General features: G+C 40.3%; 1 protein-coding gene and 1 pseudogene across 1 annotated transcript; both read right to left on the bottom strand.

The window, feature by feature from the left end:
* Nucleotides 1-396: 396 nt before the first annotated feature.
* On the bottom strand, nucleotides 397-2,498 carry LOC127650753 (aquaporin-10-like; annotated as a pseudogene).
* Nucleotides 2,499-6,090: 3,592 nt separating this feature from the next.
* On the bottom strand, nucleotides 6,091-10,902 carry hax1 (HCLS1 associated protein X-1). The gene is made up of 7 exons (XM_052136335.1): nucleotides 10,717-10,902; nucleotides 9,998-10,236; nucleotides 9,544-9,749; nucleotides 9,400-9,463; nucleotides 8,443-8,564; nucleotides 8,130-8,250; nucleotides 6,091-6,752 (listed from the first exon to the last, which is right to left on the bottom strand). Exons 1-7 carry the CDS (start codon nucleotides 10,785-10,787, stop codon nucleotides 6,676-6,678), a joined length of 900 nt encoding a protein of 299 aa, XP_051992295.1. The 5' UTR covers nucleotides 10,788-10,902; the 3' UTR covers nucleotides 6,091-6,675.
* Nucleotides 10,903-16,829: the final 5,927 nt, after the last annotated feature.

Raw genomic sequence — 16,829 nt, 5'->3', positions numbered from 1 at the left:
GACATTTTTGAACTGTGTACAAACTTGTGTGATTTTTCTTCACATATTTAATGTAGTTGGTCTGCCTACTGTTTAGTATAATAAAGTTATTATGCTAAACAGTGGTCTTTTTGAAGACATTAGTGACAATTTAACGAAAAAGCTACAAAATGTCAAGCATTTTATCAGACCTTAGTAACGTCTCCCAGTTTAAACAGAAACAATAATGAAAAGCTCTGTATTTAAGACTTTTTTTCTGATTCCAACCATGCAAGATTTTCATTCTAGCTTAATTTCCATCCCCTTCCTCCTGACATTGCACAGATGTTCCCATCATTGCCATTTTCTTTAATGGTGTCAGTGTTCGGCTGTACACCCTCCAGCTCAAGAGTTTGCTGGATTCTTGTTGTCGGGCTCTCAGTATCCGTGGTTTCTGAAATTGTATGTTGTACTCCAATCAGTAGCTCATAATGTAATGAGCAAAGGAGTGCTCCTGCACATGTTGCACCCAAAGGCACCCACCATGTCTGGCCCTGACAAAAAATTAAATAAAATCTATTTAATATCTATATGGGAATCTGTTATACTGTAAATTATTATTGTTTTCCCAGTTGTACATAATATATGACGTTATGAGGAACCATTACTTGAGCTGTTTCAATCTAACACAAATCCTCAACAAAAAGATATTCCATTTACATATATATATATATTTATAAAGCATGGTCCTATATATACATAAGACAAAGTGCTGCACTATATGGCTGGAAAAATAGAAGAGTTTTTAATCCAACATATGAGAATGGCTCTTTTTGCAATACAAAAATAATCGATTAGTTATTATTAGTGTGTGTGGCAGACTGACCTGAGCCAGCAATGTAACAGAAGCGTCTCGGCCCAAAGTCTCGCACTGGGTTGATGGCATATCCACTGTTAGATACCATTGAGATGCCAATCACCATGACAACTGCTCCTACCAGGACAGGCTCCAGACCAGGAGGTGCTGGGGTTTTATGGCGATCACCAAGTGCAAGAACACACAAGCAGGGTAGCTGTGCCAATTATCTGCCGTTTTAATTCTGGGACTGTCATCACAGTACTGATTTAATGTACCAAGTCTGGACAAACAATTGGCATGGATGGATGGCTGGCTGGAACAGTCTAAGTGTTTCAAACTGTAGATTTCCTTGCTTATACTTCTACTGACCTGGTCTACCTCTCCACACCATATACACACAGGTAGTCTGCTGGGTGGGTTGTGGCAGTGGCACCACTTAAAGTCAGATGGCCTTGACTGAAATGCATCATGGCGTCTGTGAACACACATATATGAAGAGTAAAGCAAGACAAGTTTATTTATAGAACATATTACATACACAATGTTAATTCAAAGTGCTTTACTTAGACATTCAAAGATACCAATAGAGCAAATTTTATGTCCATTTTAAAATAATTTAAGAAAAATTATAATCATTAGAAAAAGAAACAGATAAAACCTCAATTATTTTATTAAAGGGGACATAACTACACACAACCAGACATAGTAGTAAAGCATAATCAATAAATAAATAAAACTTTTAATGTGTAATTTCATACTGTATATAAAACATAAGCATGATCTAGTTAATCTTAAGACAAGTTTTAGATCCTCACTCAAGCGGCCAGAAATGCTCCTAAGAGCTGTGAACACACAGAAAGGAAGCCGTGTCCAGGAGAAACTTCCCAGAATACACAGGCTGAGGGGAAACTGCTGGATTCAGATGAACTCCTTAAACAGGTGAGATATAAAAGACATGCACAGGTGAACATAGACACATGTTGGACATCCAAACATTACACCCATATATGCTCGAGCATTCAATTTAAAATATCACTGGCATTAATTGGGAGATTGACCTCCCTAACAGATCCCACTCTTCTGTGAAGGCTTTCCAGATGTTGGAACACTGATGTGGGGATCTGTTCCCATTCAGACACAAGAGCATACGTGAGGTCAGGCACTGATGTTGGGCGATGAGATCTGGTTTGCAAAGTGGGTTTCAGGTCTGGGCTTTGACTAGGCTGAACAAGTTCTTCCACGTCAGACTTAGTAAACCATTTCTTTCTGGACCTCTCTTTGTGCACATGCTGGAACTGAAAAGGTCACTCCCAAACTGTTGCTACAAAGTTGGAAGCATACATATAGAATGTCCTTGTATACGATTGCATCAAGCTTTGTCTCAGTGCTGGTCCTAGCATTTGGGGGGGGGCTGTCAGTATGCTCATAACACTACTTAATGTATTTGACAGTGTGGAGGTCCCCTGGCAGATTGGAGGCCAAAAGCAACTTGCTTAGTTTGACTATAGGGAGGACCGGCACTGGTTTGTCTACACTGAATTGCTGGAATAGTCAAACATGTTAATTAGAAGGCAGTGTCCACATACCTTTGGCCATGTAACGCAGATGCTGTACCATAATTTTAGTAGATTTTTATACCCGATACCCCTTTTGCCGCATATATCCCAAATGTGGTGCCAAGTGCAAATCAGTGGCGGCTGCTGGTCTTTCAAAGAGGGGAAGCTCATTTAAGGCCTACATTATAAACTTATTTACCCTATTTTTTGCACTAAATCAATCTTAGGTGTTGATCTGCCCTGCTGTTTAATTCTAATTTTTTCCTCATAAGGAAGACTTTCAAATGGCTTCGCCAAAATCAGGTCGACAATATTAGCACCGTCTGCCATCGTGCGCAGTTTCACCCGTAGGACGCTAGCCTAGCCTACTGTATGAATGAATGAATGAACGAACGAACGCTCTAAAACAAAATATATTAAACTTGGTAAAACTGAAACAAGGAATGTGGTGTATAATTGTGTGAAATGTATTATGCAAATTGACTAGCAATTTCGCCAAACAAATATAAAGAAATAGGTTGCAGCAGTTTGTCTTTCGACTACACTTGAGAAATCCGCGATGGGACTGAGCGCGAAATAGCTTCAGTGACTTCTTATAGTACAGATTCGCTGTCAATCAAAACGAGATCCTCCAATCATCACGCGGAAGCCCGGAGTCCGGGCCAGCCCACTCCTCATTCACCCCCAGAGACGCTGAGCGTCCGTGGGCGGGACATAATCGCAGCATTTATCCAATGACCGTCTATTTTCGGAGCACTGAAAAAAACTGTTCAGAGCAGCCCCATTGAAGTCAATGGACGCTCGGCTTCAACAGGGAAATGCACTGACGCTACGGGAATGTATGAGAAGTAAATCGAGTCAGCCGATCTGCTATATGTAATGTAGCTGATTCTGAACGAACTCGTCTTCGAGATGAACGTGTTCTAACGCATTTTTAGTCAATAAATTGTTTACACAATAGTACATATTTGACCATTATTTTTTTGACATTATAGGGGAAGCTGAGCTTCCCTTGCAGTCTTAAAGAAATCCCCACTGGTGCAAATGCTTGGTTGATTGACAGGTTGTCACCAGGTAGTTTTGAGAGGTCGTTACCTGGGCAACTGAGCCACAACCAAAGAACTAATGAATTAGAAAATGATCTGTTTCTACTGGTGTGAAAGCGTACACAGCCATGATGTCTTTTATGAAGTACACTAGCAAATTATTTAAGCGGAGATAATGAAGATAATGGGATATAATAAAGCTTGAAAGTTGCTTTATAAGGCAGGCACATGTACAGCAATTTAATCTGTTTATATATTTTTGGCTTTTTAGCATTAGTTTTATCCAACTGGTTTCTCTAGAGACTTTCTTTCAAAATAATCAATTTTATGTATTATGAATTTATTTTTATTATCTAATGCAATGACAATCCTACATTTTAACGGCTTCTTAAGTGTTCAAATACTTATGGTTTTTGAATCTCGAAAAAAAAGTGTGGAAAACTATCAACTGAGAAGCAAAACCATTTCAGATTAACCCTTAAACGCATACATCGTGTCTTAAGTGACCCCTGTACCGCATACATTTTTTGGAGTTATATCCACACCTCTTTAATACATATTATACATGCTATTGATGTTTCAGTGATTGACTTGATTTACATTAGACATTGCTATTTGAAGAAGCAGCAACGTGAAAGTAAACTATAGCAAGTGTAACACATGAACATGCTGTTGTATGCTGTTTGTAGACTACTGCTCAGCATTCAACACCATAGTGCCCTCCAAACTTGCTGAGAAACTCTGGGCTTAAACAGCTCGCTGTGCAGCTGGATCCTGGACTTCCTGTCAAGCAGACGCCAGGTGGTTAGAATGGGCAGCAACATCTCCTCATCACTGACCCTCAACACTGGATCCCTGCAGGGATGTGTTCTCAGCGCACTCCTTTATCCCCTATACACACATCTCCAATGCCATCATTAAGTTTGCTGATGATACAACAGTGGTAGGTCTGATCAATGACAATGATGAAACAGCCTACAGAGCCACACACTGGTGTCAGGAGCACAACCTCTCCCTCAACATCAATAAGACCAAGGAGCTTGTAGTGGACTTCAGGAGGAAAGACAGGGAACACAGCCCCATCACCATCAATGTAGCACCGGTAGAGAGAGTCAGCAGTTTCAAGTTCCTCGGTGTCCACATTACTGAGGAACTCACATGGTCCGTCCACACTGAGGCTGTTGCGAAGAAGGCTCACCAGTGCCTCTTCTTTAGATGGCTGAGGAAGATGATTTGGAATGAACCACCACATCCTCACACGGTTCTACACCAGCACTGTAGAGAGCATCCTGACTGGCTGCATCACTCTCTGGTATGGCAACAGCACACTCTCAACCGCAAAGCCCTGCAAAGGGTGGCGCAAACTACCAGACACAGCATCGGAGGTGAGCTTCCCCCCCTCCAGGACATCTATACCAGGCAGTGTGTGAAAAATGCTCGGAGGATCATACAGACAGTTGCATCTCATGAAATTTCAGTGTGGAAGTAATCAGCATTGTTGGATATTTGTTGCATCATCTCTTGGACATATTAAAATAAAACATCCAAATATGTCCATTTATGTTCTATTATTTTCTAATTGCACTGTGCACATGGGGACAAAGATCTTACTTTTTGGAGAAATGTCCTCTGGTCTGATGAAATAAAAATTGAACTGTTTGGCCATAATGACCATTGCAGAAGGAGCGACTGGTGCACTTCACAAAATAGATGGCATCATGAGGAAGGAAAATTATGTGGGTCTTCCAAATGGACAATGACCACAAGCATACCCCCAAAGTTGTGGAAAAGTGGCTTTAGGAACATCAAAGTCAGGGTATTGGAGTGGCCATCACAAAACCCTGACCAAATAGTCATAGAACAAATAGTCTGTGAGCGAGGCTTACAATCCTGACTCATTTACACCAGTTCTGTCTGGAGGAAATGGGACAAAATTCCAGCAATTTATTGGGAGAAACTTGTGGAAGGCTACCCAAAATGTTTGACACAAATTAAACAATTTAAAAGGCAATGCTACCAAATACTAACTTACTTCCGACCCAAGACAGGGAATGTTTTCTAATATTAAACGTTTTAAAAAGTTTTTCATTTAAATGTATTTGGCTGAGGTGTATGTACACATCTGACTTCAACTGTAGATGTGTCAAAACTGGGTCAGGCTGACAAGAATTTGGGTTCAAAAGACAAATCTAATGTTCAACAAACTTTAGCACACCCAAGACTCAACCAACTCAAGAAATCAGAAGTCTCAAGACTTTTTAAATCATAATAGATGATTTCAATACAAATTGCATTGTGTATGAATAGGTAAATTCAGTTTTGCACTCACCTTAAGGATGCACCTACCCAGGACTTTACTAAGACACTGTTGAGGCTAGAGCAGTGTTCCCAACCTTGTTCCAGGAAAACCCACATCAGTACAGTTTGGATGTCTTCCTTATCTGACACACCCATTTCAGATCTTGCTGACAATATGAATCTGGTGTTTTATTAAGGAGACATTCAAAATCTGTGCTGTTGGAGGGGCCTCGATGAACACAGTCAGAAAACACTGCTCGGAGAATGGATAACTCTTTCAAGATCTGGATTAATAATCTACTGCCACTTATCAATAACATCATTTTCAAGAGCTCCAAACCAAATATGTACTCATTCTTTTCCTTCAAAGTTTTATTTGCCAAGTCACTATTTCTTCAAATTTCTATGAAGAGGAGTTTCAACAAATGTGTTCATAACGGAACGCATTGTTCTTGCTAAAATGAACTCTTTCTGAATGTTATGCTAGTCATGCTAATCTGTGTTCTACATAAAAACGAAAAGAAACCAAGGCAGATCTCACTGTTTTTCATTTATTTCTCTCTGAGAGTGAAAACACCTTTAAAAATATAAATTATACATATATTAAACTCTCATGGGCTATTAATCTGTGGGGTCATTCCATAAACCTTGACTACATTTTTGTTATCAATGGTCCTTAAACATACTCAAACCATCAGATTTAATGGCATAACTAGCTGATTTATTAGAGTATTTTGTGGATGTGTTAATTAAGTCTTTTTCCTAACTCTAGACAATCACAAACACATCAGCTTCACCAGTATCTGTTGGATTAATGGATCCTTTTGCACAAATATATTGGACCTATATACACTCGATATTAAATTAAACTGTTCTTTCTCTCTGTAGCTTGAAGGGATTGGGTTTGCTGGGCTGGAGAAAGATTACAAAAACGTTTGTCCTTTGTGTCCTGAGCTTTTTAGCCTCGAAAGCCTCCAAATAACTTCGAAAACAAAGAGAAATCATCTTGCATGTCAGCAGAGGGTCTTGAACTACCTGGAGGATGCAGAAAATGAATCAGTGAGAAATACTTGGAATAACTTCATATTATAGGCCTCTTTTAGACATTTTACATATAAATGAGAATGTTCTGGCATTATTTCAACACTCCAAAATCTACACTAGGGATTTTTAAAAGTATTAAGAGTGTATTTATTTTGGCAGATAATATTGTATATAGGCCTATTCAATAGCCAAGTAAATCATAAATAAGACTAGTCTAGGCAATGTAACAAATAAATACAAATATGCCACATGAGTTCTGGAAAATACTTAATGCATTCCAGATAAACTTGTGCAGCTAAGTCGCAAAAGATGTTCTAAGTTGATAATTAATATGTATTTTGCTCACATTTATATGTGATTTGCTCACGCCTCTTACATCGTCAGAGAGTATCAGAATAACATCTTACAAAACCAATATACAGGAGGCAGAGCTAAGAGCTATTATATCCAGGACAGCCAAAAATCTTGGGGTTGTGTTTGACAATCAGTTGACCTTCAGGGAGCATATCACAAGAATAGCTAATTCATGCAGATTTGCTCTGTACAACATTTGGAAGATCAGACACTTCCTATCGGAGCATGCTACATAACTGCTTGTTCAGACTCTTGTTATATCTAGACTGGACTACTGCAATGCTTTTCTGGCAGGACTTCCATGCCTCTCTTCATCGTACAGCACTAGTTGCCAATGGTTACTTGCATCAAGTTTAAAGCATTGATGCTCGCTTTAAACTCAAAATCTCTCTCCTGGATCTTCACTTTAACTGTTCCTTGCTGGTGGAAGGACCTGCAAAACTTCACCCGAGAAGTCTCTAGCCACCTTTTAAAGACATCTAAAGACAGACATATCTCTATCACAAGCACTTGATCCAATCCTGCATATAACTGTGTCTTACCCTTTAAAATAAATCTAAATTAATTCTTTAACCAGTCCGTCACCAAACTCGCTACTTGTGCTTCGAGCAATTTGCAAATTGTATTACAGCACTTCTCTTATTAACGCCTCCTTAGGATGAATCTCTGTATTACTAATTTGTAAGTCGCTTTAGATAAGTGTCTAAATAAGCTAAATTAATACATATTAATGAATTAAACTGTAAAGTTATTATTGCTATTAATTTGTATTTATCTTCAGAATACATTTTATTGTAGTTATTTATCTTTTAATATTACTTTGTGAGTTATTTATCATTCTTCCTTCCTCTCCTGACGTGATCACACGCCCTAAAGTCTGAAAACTGTGGATCTACACTATACAGTATTTGTTAAACCTATGCCATCTTGCTGGACCTTTAAGAGCACACATTGCACAGGAAAGGGATGACACTATTACACTATAACTGTTGGTCTTAACTGGCCATCACTTACCTGGTATGAGAGGACCAGTTTGATCTTGTGGCCCATCCTGGGCACCTGGACCTCCTGAGATGGTCACTGTAGTTTCTTCTTTACCTTCACTGTCTCTGACTGTTCGCCTTTCTTCTACAGTCTGCACAAAAACACACAAACGCAATCTCTATTAAATACAAGCAATCCACCATAGAAATAAAACGTGTGGCTTATTAAGAGCCTTGCTATGCAATATCATGATAACACCACACCTATAACCAGATATATATTATTTATATTTAGTTTTATGTGATTGATCTTGTCTGAATTTGTCCTCCCTCAACACACTCACCCCATCTGGTCTGACCACCTTGGTGACGCTAACAGATTTAAAAAATGACCTCATCTTTGGCTGTGAAGGTGCGGGTGTCAAGATCTGATCCAGTCCACCTGATGACACCTGTGAATCCAGATCTAAGGGCAAGACACAGAGTCAAAAATGTAAATCAAAGAATAAACTATGCAGGTCAGGAGCATTAACTGCATATCTAGGGATGAACATCTCCCATGTTTTCTTTTCAAATCCGATACTGATACTTCGAACACAAGATATTAGCCAATACTCAATACCAATCCGATACCAGCATTCGTTCTTTCCAGGTCAGTTTAGAAGCTCTACACCAAACTATGTGTATGTGTGTATATATATATATATATATATATATATATATATATATATATATATATATATCTTATAATAATTGAATATTTTTTATTAATTAAAATTATCATTATAATTATTAGTAGCAGTAAAATTGGAATTAATATATTATCTTTAATTATATTTAATACTATTCATTTATTATTATTATTATCATTATATTTACAAATTATAATATAACATCTGTTCATTTAGGAATATAATTATTAATATACTGTAATTATATTATTTGTTTTAATTAAAATTACTATATATTTAATAATAATTGTATAATTTAATAGTGTATTACTTTTTTTAACCTATTATTATTATTAGTAGTAGTATTGTAATTAATATAGTTTTTATTAATTTATTATTAATAATTATCCATTTTGAATTATTGTATTAATAATAATAATCATATTAGTAATTATTTTATTAAATGTTATTATTATTATCTATTTTAAATCATGTATAGACAATTATAAATATGATTATTATTAATTATCATTAGATCACAGCATCCCTAAGCATATGAAACAAAAAAAAATGGTGTTTGAGAACTGAGCTTAGTTTCTTTTGGTAATCAGTTTATTGGCAATCATTTACCTCCATCTTCAAATTTCTCTTCCGTCTTTGGTCTTAAAAGACCATCTTTCCAAAGATCTTGAAACTAAAAACAACGAAATGAATGAATTAGGTTGGAAACCACCAATTAAAAGTCCAAACAGGTTTTCAATCACTTTGTCTAACCTTTGAGAAGGGTCTGTTGCTGTGGCTTGGTGGAGATGAAGAGTCCCCATCCTTTGGTGCCACAGAGGGGGGAGGGAGAGATGGATTGTGGGGAGAAGTATCAGGAGACTTTAACATGAAATCCCTGAGGGTGTTCCCACTTCCTCCTCTACCCCTGCCTTTATCCGTACCTTCATGAGGAGGCGGAGCTTCTATTGATGGTACACCTGTTGGGTAGAATATAAGCAATGCTTCATATTATCTTGTCATACTTACAAAATGGAATAAGAGGAAATAAAAGGTGGGAGAAAAATATATGAACATAAAAAGATTAAGGTAAAAAGGTAAATAAGGGAGCAAGTCTCCTGGAAAAATTGTTTGCACAAAACAGGAATATATATATATTATTTTATTTTTTTATATCACAGCAACTTTATATGATCCATCATAATCATATGAAATTGAGCAAATGTACCTCTGCCTCTCTCATAAAAGCGGCCTAGACCAGCAAAGATCTCTTCCATCTCCCTGAATATCTGCCCGAATGCCTGAGGTTCCTCAAAGCGCATCCCACTGGGACCAAAACTGAAACCAAACCTTAAGACATCATCAAACGGGTCTCGATGAGGCCTATTAAAGTCATCGTAGTTAAATCCGCTGTCATCGTCTTCGTCTTCGTCATCTTCATGCACCATCCCATCAAAAAAAGGGTCCCTGATAAAACAGATTGAACTCAAATTATTATTTATTTAATCAACTTAAAGCCAGAGTTGTACTGCTACAGTAGAATATATTTCAATCATATAGTTTTAAATATCAGAATATTAATACAAATTTAAAATAGAAAGGTAATTACCAGTTTTTTTTTATTGGGTTAGTGACAAACAACAAATTCCATATTTTTAATTCTTATTATTAGTAATATGATTTGTAATAAATACAAATAAGCCTAAAAATAAACAATATACTTGATCACATTTTAAAACTAAATGTAATTAGCTCTTGTTTTTTACATATATTTCCTGGTTTATTTAATGCACAGTCGCACAACTTGGTCACTTTTACAATTTAGAGATAATCTGCATTAAACTAAACGCATTACACAGAGCTTAATAAAGTGTTATTTAATGTAGCAGCTGCTGCTATTAGGTGACATTTAAAAAGGTTGGCATTAAAAATATTAGATGCACTCACCTTCGGCCATCACCACGATAACGACCGTCTGGGACCCCGAAAAACCCACGGAAGAGATCAAATACGCTCATTTAAGCATTCAGTATTATTGTTATGGCACACAAACTGCCATAACAAACACAGTTGCATCAGAGTTCCAGCACAGGAAGAACACTGAAGAAACTTGCGAGAACATTCCACCAGCTTCCGGAAAAACGCTTCAAAATAAAAGTCATAATAGAATATAAGTTTCGGGTCATTCTTTGGATTCGGTAATATTTCAGTCCTCCAGACTTTTACAACTTGGTAGTTTACTAAAATAAAATGTTGAAATATTTTAACAAGATGCTGAGGTGTCCATTATAATGAATTTAAAGTATTATTGCATTCAAACAATTTTTCATGTCCTTTCAGGCCACTGATCTATATAGATCAGTGTTTCAGGCACTTCATTGAATTTGTACCTGAACAAAATGACTAAAAATAAAACGTACGCACAATACAGTAATGACATATAAACCGTGCGTACATTTTATTTTTAGTCATTTTTTTCAGGTACAAATTCAATGAGGTTCCTCGGGGACATGAACAATTGTTTGAATGCAATAATATGGACAAAACCTGCAAAAATAATAAATAAATGTAATAAGAAAATAAAGGAATAAATGTCTTGATAAAACAAATATAATTCGTTTTTAATGAAAGTTATTCCTGAATTTAATTTTGTATATTTTTTTTCCTATATTATTTTCTCTTTATTTTTATTCTTTGGAATATGGAAATAAATCAATATAAAAAAGAAATGAACACAAATAAAAAAAATGCTAAATAAATGAATAAATAAAAATAAAGTTACAAATATAGAAAATAATAAAGGATTAAAGTCATACAATTATAATAAATTAATTATATTTGTTTTATCAAGACATTTATTCCTTTATCCATCCATCCATCCATCCATCTTCCACTGCTTATCCGAAGTCGGATCGCGGGGGCAGCTGCTCCAGCAGGGGGCCCCAAACTTCCCTATCCCGAGCCACATTAACCAGCTCTGACTGGGCGACCCCGAGGCGTTCCCAGGCCAGTGTGGAGATGTAATCTCTCCACCTAGTCCTGGGTCTTCCCGAGGCCTCCTCCCAGCTGGGCGTGCCTGAAACACCTCCCTAGGGAGGCGGCCAGGTGGCATCCTTACCAGATGCCCAAACCACCTCAACTGACTCCTTTCAACGCCAAGGAGCAGCGGCTCTACTCCGAGCTCCTCACGGATGACTGAGCTCCTCACCCCATCTCTAAGGGAGAAGCCCGCCACCCTTCTGAGGAAGCCCATTTCGCCGCTTGTACTCGCTGACCTAGTTCTTTTCGGTCATGACCCAACCTTCATGACCATAGGTGAGGGTAGGAACAAAAATTGACCGGTAGATCGAGAGTTTTGCCTTTCGGCTCAGCTCCTTTTCGTGACAACGGTGCGATAGAGCGAGTGCAATACCGCCCCTGCTGCCCGACTCTCCGGCCAACCTCCCGCTCCATTGTCCCTCACTCGTGAACAAGACCCCGAGGTACTTGAACTCCTTCACTTGGGGCAAAATCTCATTCCCTACCTGGAGTACGCACTCCATCGGTTTCCTGCTGAGAACCATGGCCTCAGATTTAGAGGTGCTAATCCTCATCCCAGCTGCTTCACACTCGACTGCCAGCTGATCCAGTGAGAGCTGAAGGTCACGGACCGATGATGACATGAAGACAACATCATCTGCAAAAAGCAGCGATGAGATCCCCAGCCCACCGAACCGCACACCTTCCCCACCCGACTACGCCTCGATATCCTGTCCATGAATATCACAAACAGGATTGGTGACAAAGCGCAGCCTTGGCGGAGACCAACCCCACATGGAATGAACTCGACTTTGTGCCGAGGACCCGGACACAGCCCTCGCTTTGGACGTACAGGGATTGGATCGCCCTAAGAAGGGACCCCCACCCCGTACTCCAGCAGCACCTCCCACAGTCTCTCCCGGGGACCCGGTCATACGCCTTCTCCAGATCCACAAAACACATGTAGACCGGATGGGCATACTCCCAGGCCCCCTCCAGGATCCTTGCGAGTAAAGATCTGGTCCGTCGTTCCACGGCCAGGACCGAAAACCGCATTGTTCCTCTTCAATCTGAGGTTCGACAATCGGCCGAACCCTCCTCTCCAGCATCTTGGAGTAAACTTTACCAGGGAGGCTGAGAAGTGTGATACCCCTGTAGTTGGCACACACTCTCTGATCCCCCGTTTTGAAGAGGGAACCACCACCCCGTTCTGCCACTCCTTAGGCACTGTCCCAGATTTCCACGCAATGTTGAAGAGGCGTGTCATCCATGACACCCCTCCACATCCAGAGCTTTCAGCATTTCTGGTCGGATCTCATCAATCCCGGGGCTTTGCCACTGCGGAGTTGTTTGACTACCTCAGTGACCTCCCCAGGAAATAGAATCTGATTCCCCATCATCCTCCGGCTCTGCCTCTACCATAGAGGGCGTGTTGGGATTTAGGAGTTCTTCAAAGTGTTCCTTCCACGCCCAATAACCTCCTCGTTTGAGGTCAACAGCGTCCCATCTTTGCTGTATACAGCTTGAATGGTTCCCCGTTTCCCCTCCTAAGGTGGCGGACGGTTTTCCAGAAGCACTTTGGTGCGGACCGAAAGTCCTTCTCCATGGCTTCTCCGAACTTTTCCCACACCCACTGCTTTGCCTCCCTCACGGCCGAGGCCGCAGCCCTTCGGGCCTGTCGGTACCTTGCAACTGCCTCCGGAGACCTCCGGGACAACAAATCCGGAAGGCCTCTTTCTTCAGTCGGACGGCTTCCCTGACCACCAGTGTCCACCACGGTGTTCGAGGGTTACCACCCCTTGCGGCACCTAAAACCTTGAGGCCGCAGCTCTCCACCGCGGCCGGCAATGGAAGCTTTGAACATTGCCCACTCGGTTCAATGTCCCCAACCTCCGCAGGGATGCCTGAAAAGCTCCGCCGAGGTGTGAGTTGAAGATCTCGCGGACAGGGACCTCCTCCAAACGTTCCCAGTTCACCCAGCACTACTCGCTTGGGCTTCCCAGGTCTGTCCAGAGTCTTTCCCCACCCCTGACCCAACTCACCACCAGATGGTGATCGGTTGACAGCTCTGCCCTCTCTTTACCTGAGTGTCCAAAACATATGGCCTCAGATCCGACGACACGATTACAAAATCGATCATCGACCTTCGGCCTAGGGTGCTCTGGTACCACGTACACTTATGAGCATCCTTATGTTCGAACATGGTGTTTGTTATAGATAATCCATGACTAGCACAGAAATCCAATAACAAACATCCACTTGAGTTCAGATCAGGGAGGCCGTTCCTCCCAATCACGCCTTTCCAGGTGTCCCTGTCATTTTCCACGTGTGCGTTGAAGTCACCCAGCATCACTATGGAGTCCCCTACTGGGGCCCTATTCAGGACTCCATTCAGGGTCTCCAAGAAGGCCGAATACTCTGAACTGCTGTTCGGTGCATATGCACAGACAACAGTCAGAGTTTTCCCCACAACCCGTAGGCATAGGGAGGCTGACCCTCTGGTCCACCGGGTAAACTCCAACGTAGTGGCGCCAGCCGGGGACTCGTGAGTATCCCCACACCCGCCTGTCGCCTCACACCCTGGGAAACTCCAGAGAAGAATAGAGTCCATCCCCTATCCAGGAGTACGGATCCAGAGCCAAAACTGTGCGTCGATGTAAGCCCCACCAGATCCAACTGGTAACGCTCCACCTCCCTCACTAGTTCCGGCTCCTTCCCCCCCAGTGAGGTGACATTCCACGTCCCCAGAGCAAGCCTTTGCTGCCCGGGTCTGGTCCGTCGAGGCCCACGGCCTTCACTGCCGCCCATATGGCAGCGCACCCGACTCCTGCGGTTCCTCCAATGGGTGGTGGGCCCAAGGGATGTAGAGGGGGGTTCCACGTTGCTTCTTCGGGCTTCACCAGGCGCTCGCCGACGAGCCCTCCATCTGGGCCTGGCTCCAGACAGGGGCCCCGGGCTTCCTCCGGGCAGGGTAACTCCTCCTCTTGCCTTTTTATCCATGAGTCATTTTGAACCATTCTTAGTCTGGCCCCTCACCTGAGCAATTTAATTATAATTTATATATAATTTATTTATATTTATAATTTAATTTAAGCTATAATTTATTCCTTTATATGTTTTCTTATTACTACATGTATTTATTTATTATTTTTGCAGGTTTGGGCCTGCATAATATGTATTCCTTTCCTAAGATATTCCTTTTATATATATATATATAAGATTATTATTTTACTTCTTTTTAAATAAAAACGAAACTATAAGGCTCCTCTTCCTGACCGACTCCACATGGTTTGTATTTTGTTTTCATATTTTGAAGTGCATTATAAACAGATGGGTATGGTCAAGCTTAACTCAACCCCGTCACCTGAAATTGCCATTTTATTAGTATTTATTACTCCATAAATATATTTCGAACTTATTTCATGCACGTCATGTGGTCTTCTGCATATTCATATAAATACGTATTAATATGTCTATGGTCTTCTGTCCTACACCATATGAGGCCATTTTGCATGGAAAGCCAAGAGGGTCAGAATTCACGCGTTTTTTATCGCCGTACTAAGCTTTGAAACGCCGTTAGGTTTTCGCGCAAGTTATTATAGCGCCTCATGTACATAACTCCACAAGTTTGAGGTATCTACGGCAAGTCGGAGGATTCAAATCATTAACGGCAACGATGAACTTTGTCTCGCAGTGCAAACGCACATTAATGACTGCAGCCTCTGCAGATCATACACGTTTTACACGATGCAGAAATTGTGTATTAAAGTGTGTGGTCAATGAAATATCACTATATAATATAACCACAACTTACCTTAAACATCGTTTGATTTTAAATAATTATAGAAAAATATAGAAAAGATAATATAGAAAAAAAGTTTTGTAGAATATCTGCCATCTGTGTTACAGAACAATCACAAGACGACATCAACCTATCTGTCCACTACAAATCAGCAAAGATCGATATCCAGGACTGTTTGTGGAGCAGCAGATTAAACGTTTAAATAGACAATCTTCCTAAGATTTCAATGTGAATCTGACAATCTCTCATGCAACAATACATTTCCATAATAACATGAAAAGTTGACAATCTGGCCAACAGCAATTATAGCTGTAAACAGTAAATAAATACTTATGTAATATTAGCCACACACACACACACGTAAGTGAATACCAATTTGTGAATTAAAGTTAGTAAATAGGGTCCTGGTTAGCGAATATCCAGCTTAGTTAGATGTGAAACAAAGTTCCTCATTACGGTTTATGATTTGAATCCTCCGACTTACCGTAGATACCTCAAACGCGTTAAGTATGTGCAGCCGTGGCCAAAAGTATTGGCAGTGACATAAAATTTGTGTTTTGCAACGTTTGCTGCTTCAGTATTTGTAGATAATTTTTTAACATGTTTCTATTGTATACAGGAAAACAATGATACGCATTTCAGGAGTTTTAAAGGCTTTTATTGGCAAAAACATTCAATTTATGCAAAGAATCAATATTTACAGTGTTGACCCTTGTTCTTTATAACCTCTGCAATTCGCTCTGGCATGCTGGATAACAGCTTCTGGGCCAAATCCTGACCTATGGCGATCCATACTTGCCTTATTAGTGCTCAGAGTTGATCACAATTTGAGAGCTTCTGTTTGTCCACTCGCCTTTTGAGGATTGACCACAGGGTCAATGGGATTAAGATCTGGGGAGTTGCCCGGCCATGGATCCAAATTTTCAATGTAATGATCTCCGAGCCACTTCATTATCACTCTTGCCTTGTGACATGGTGCTCGATCATGCACGAATCGTCACCAAATTGCTCCTGGATCGTTGGGAGAAGTTGCTCTTGCAGGATGTTTTGATACCATTCTTTATTCATGGCAGTGTTTTGGGCAGAATTGTGAGAGAGCCCACTCCCAGCAACCCCACACATGGATGGTCTCAGGATGCTTCACTGTTGGCATGACACAGGATTCATGGTTAGCGTTCCCCTTTTCTTCTCCGGACTATCGATTTTCAATATGTACCAAACAGTCGGAAGGGGGCTTCAT

Source organism: Xyrauchen texanus, chromosome 10, assembly GCF_025860055.1.
Source record: "Xyrauchen texanus isolate HMW12.3.18 chromosome 10, RBS_HiC_50CHRs, whole genome shotgun sequence".
NCBI classification, from domain to species: Eukaryota; Metazoa; Chordata; class Actinopteri; order Cypriniformes; family Catostomidae; genus Xyrauchen; species Xyrauchen texanus.
Note: the sequence above shows the minus strand (reverse complement) of the source record. Positions and strands in the feature narration are given on the sequence as shown.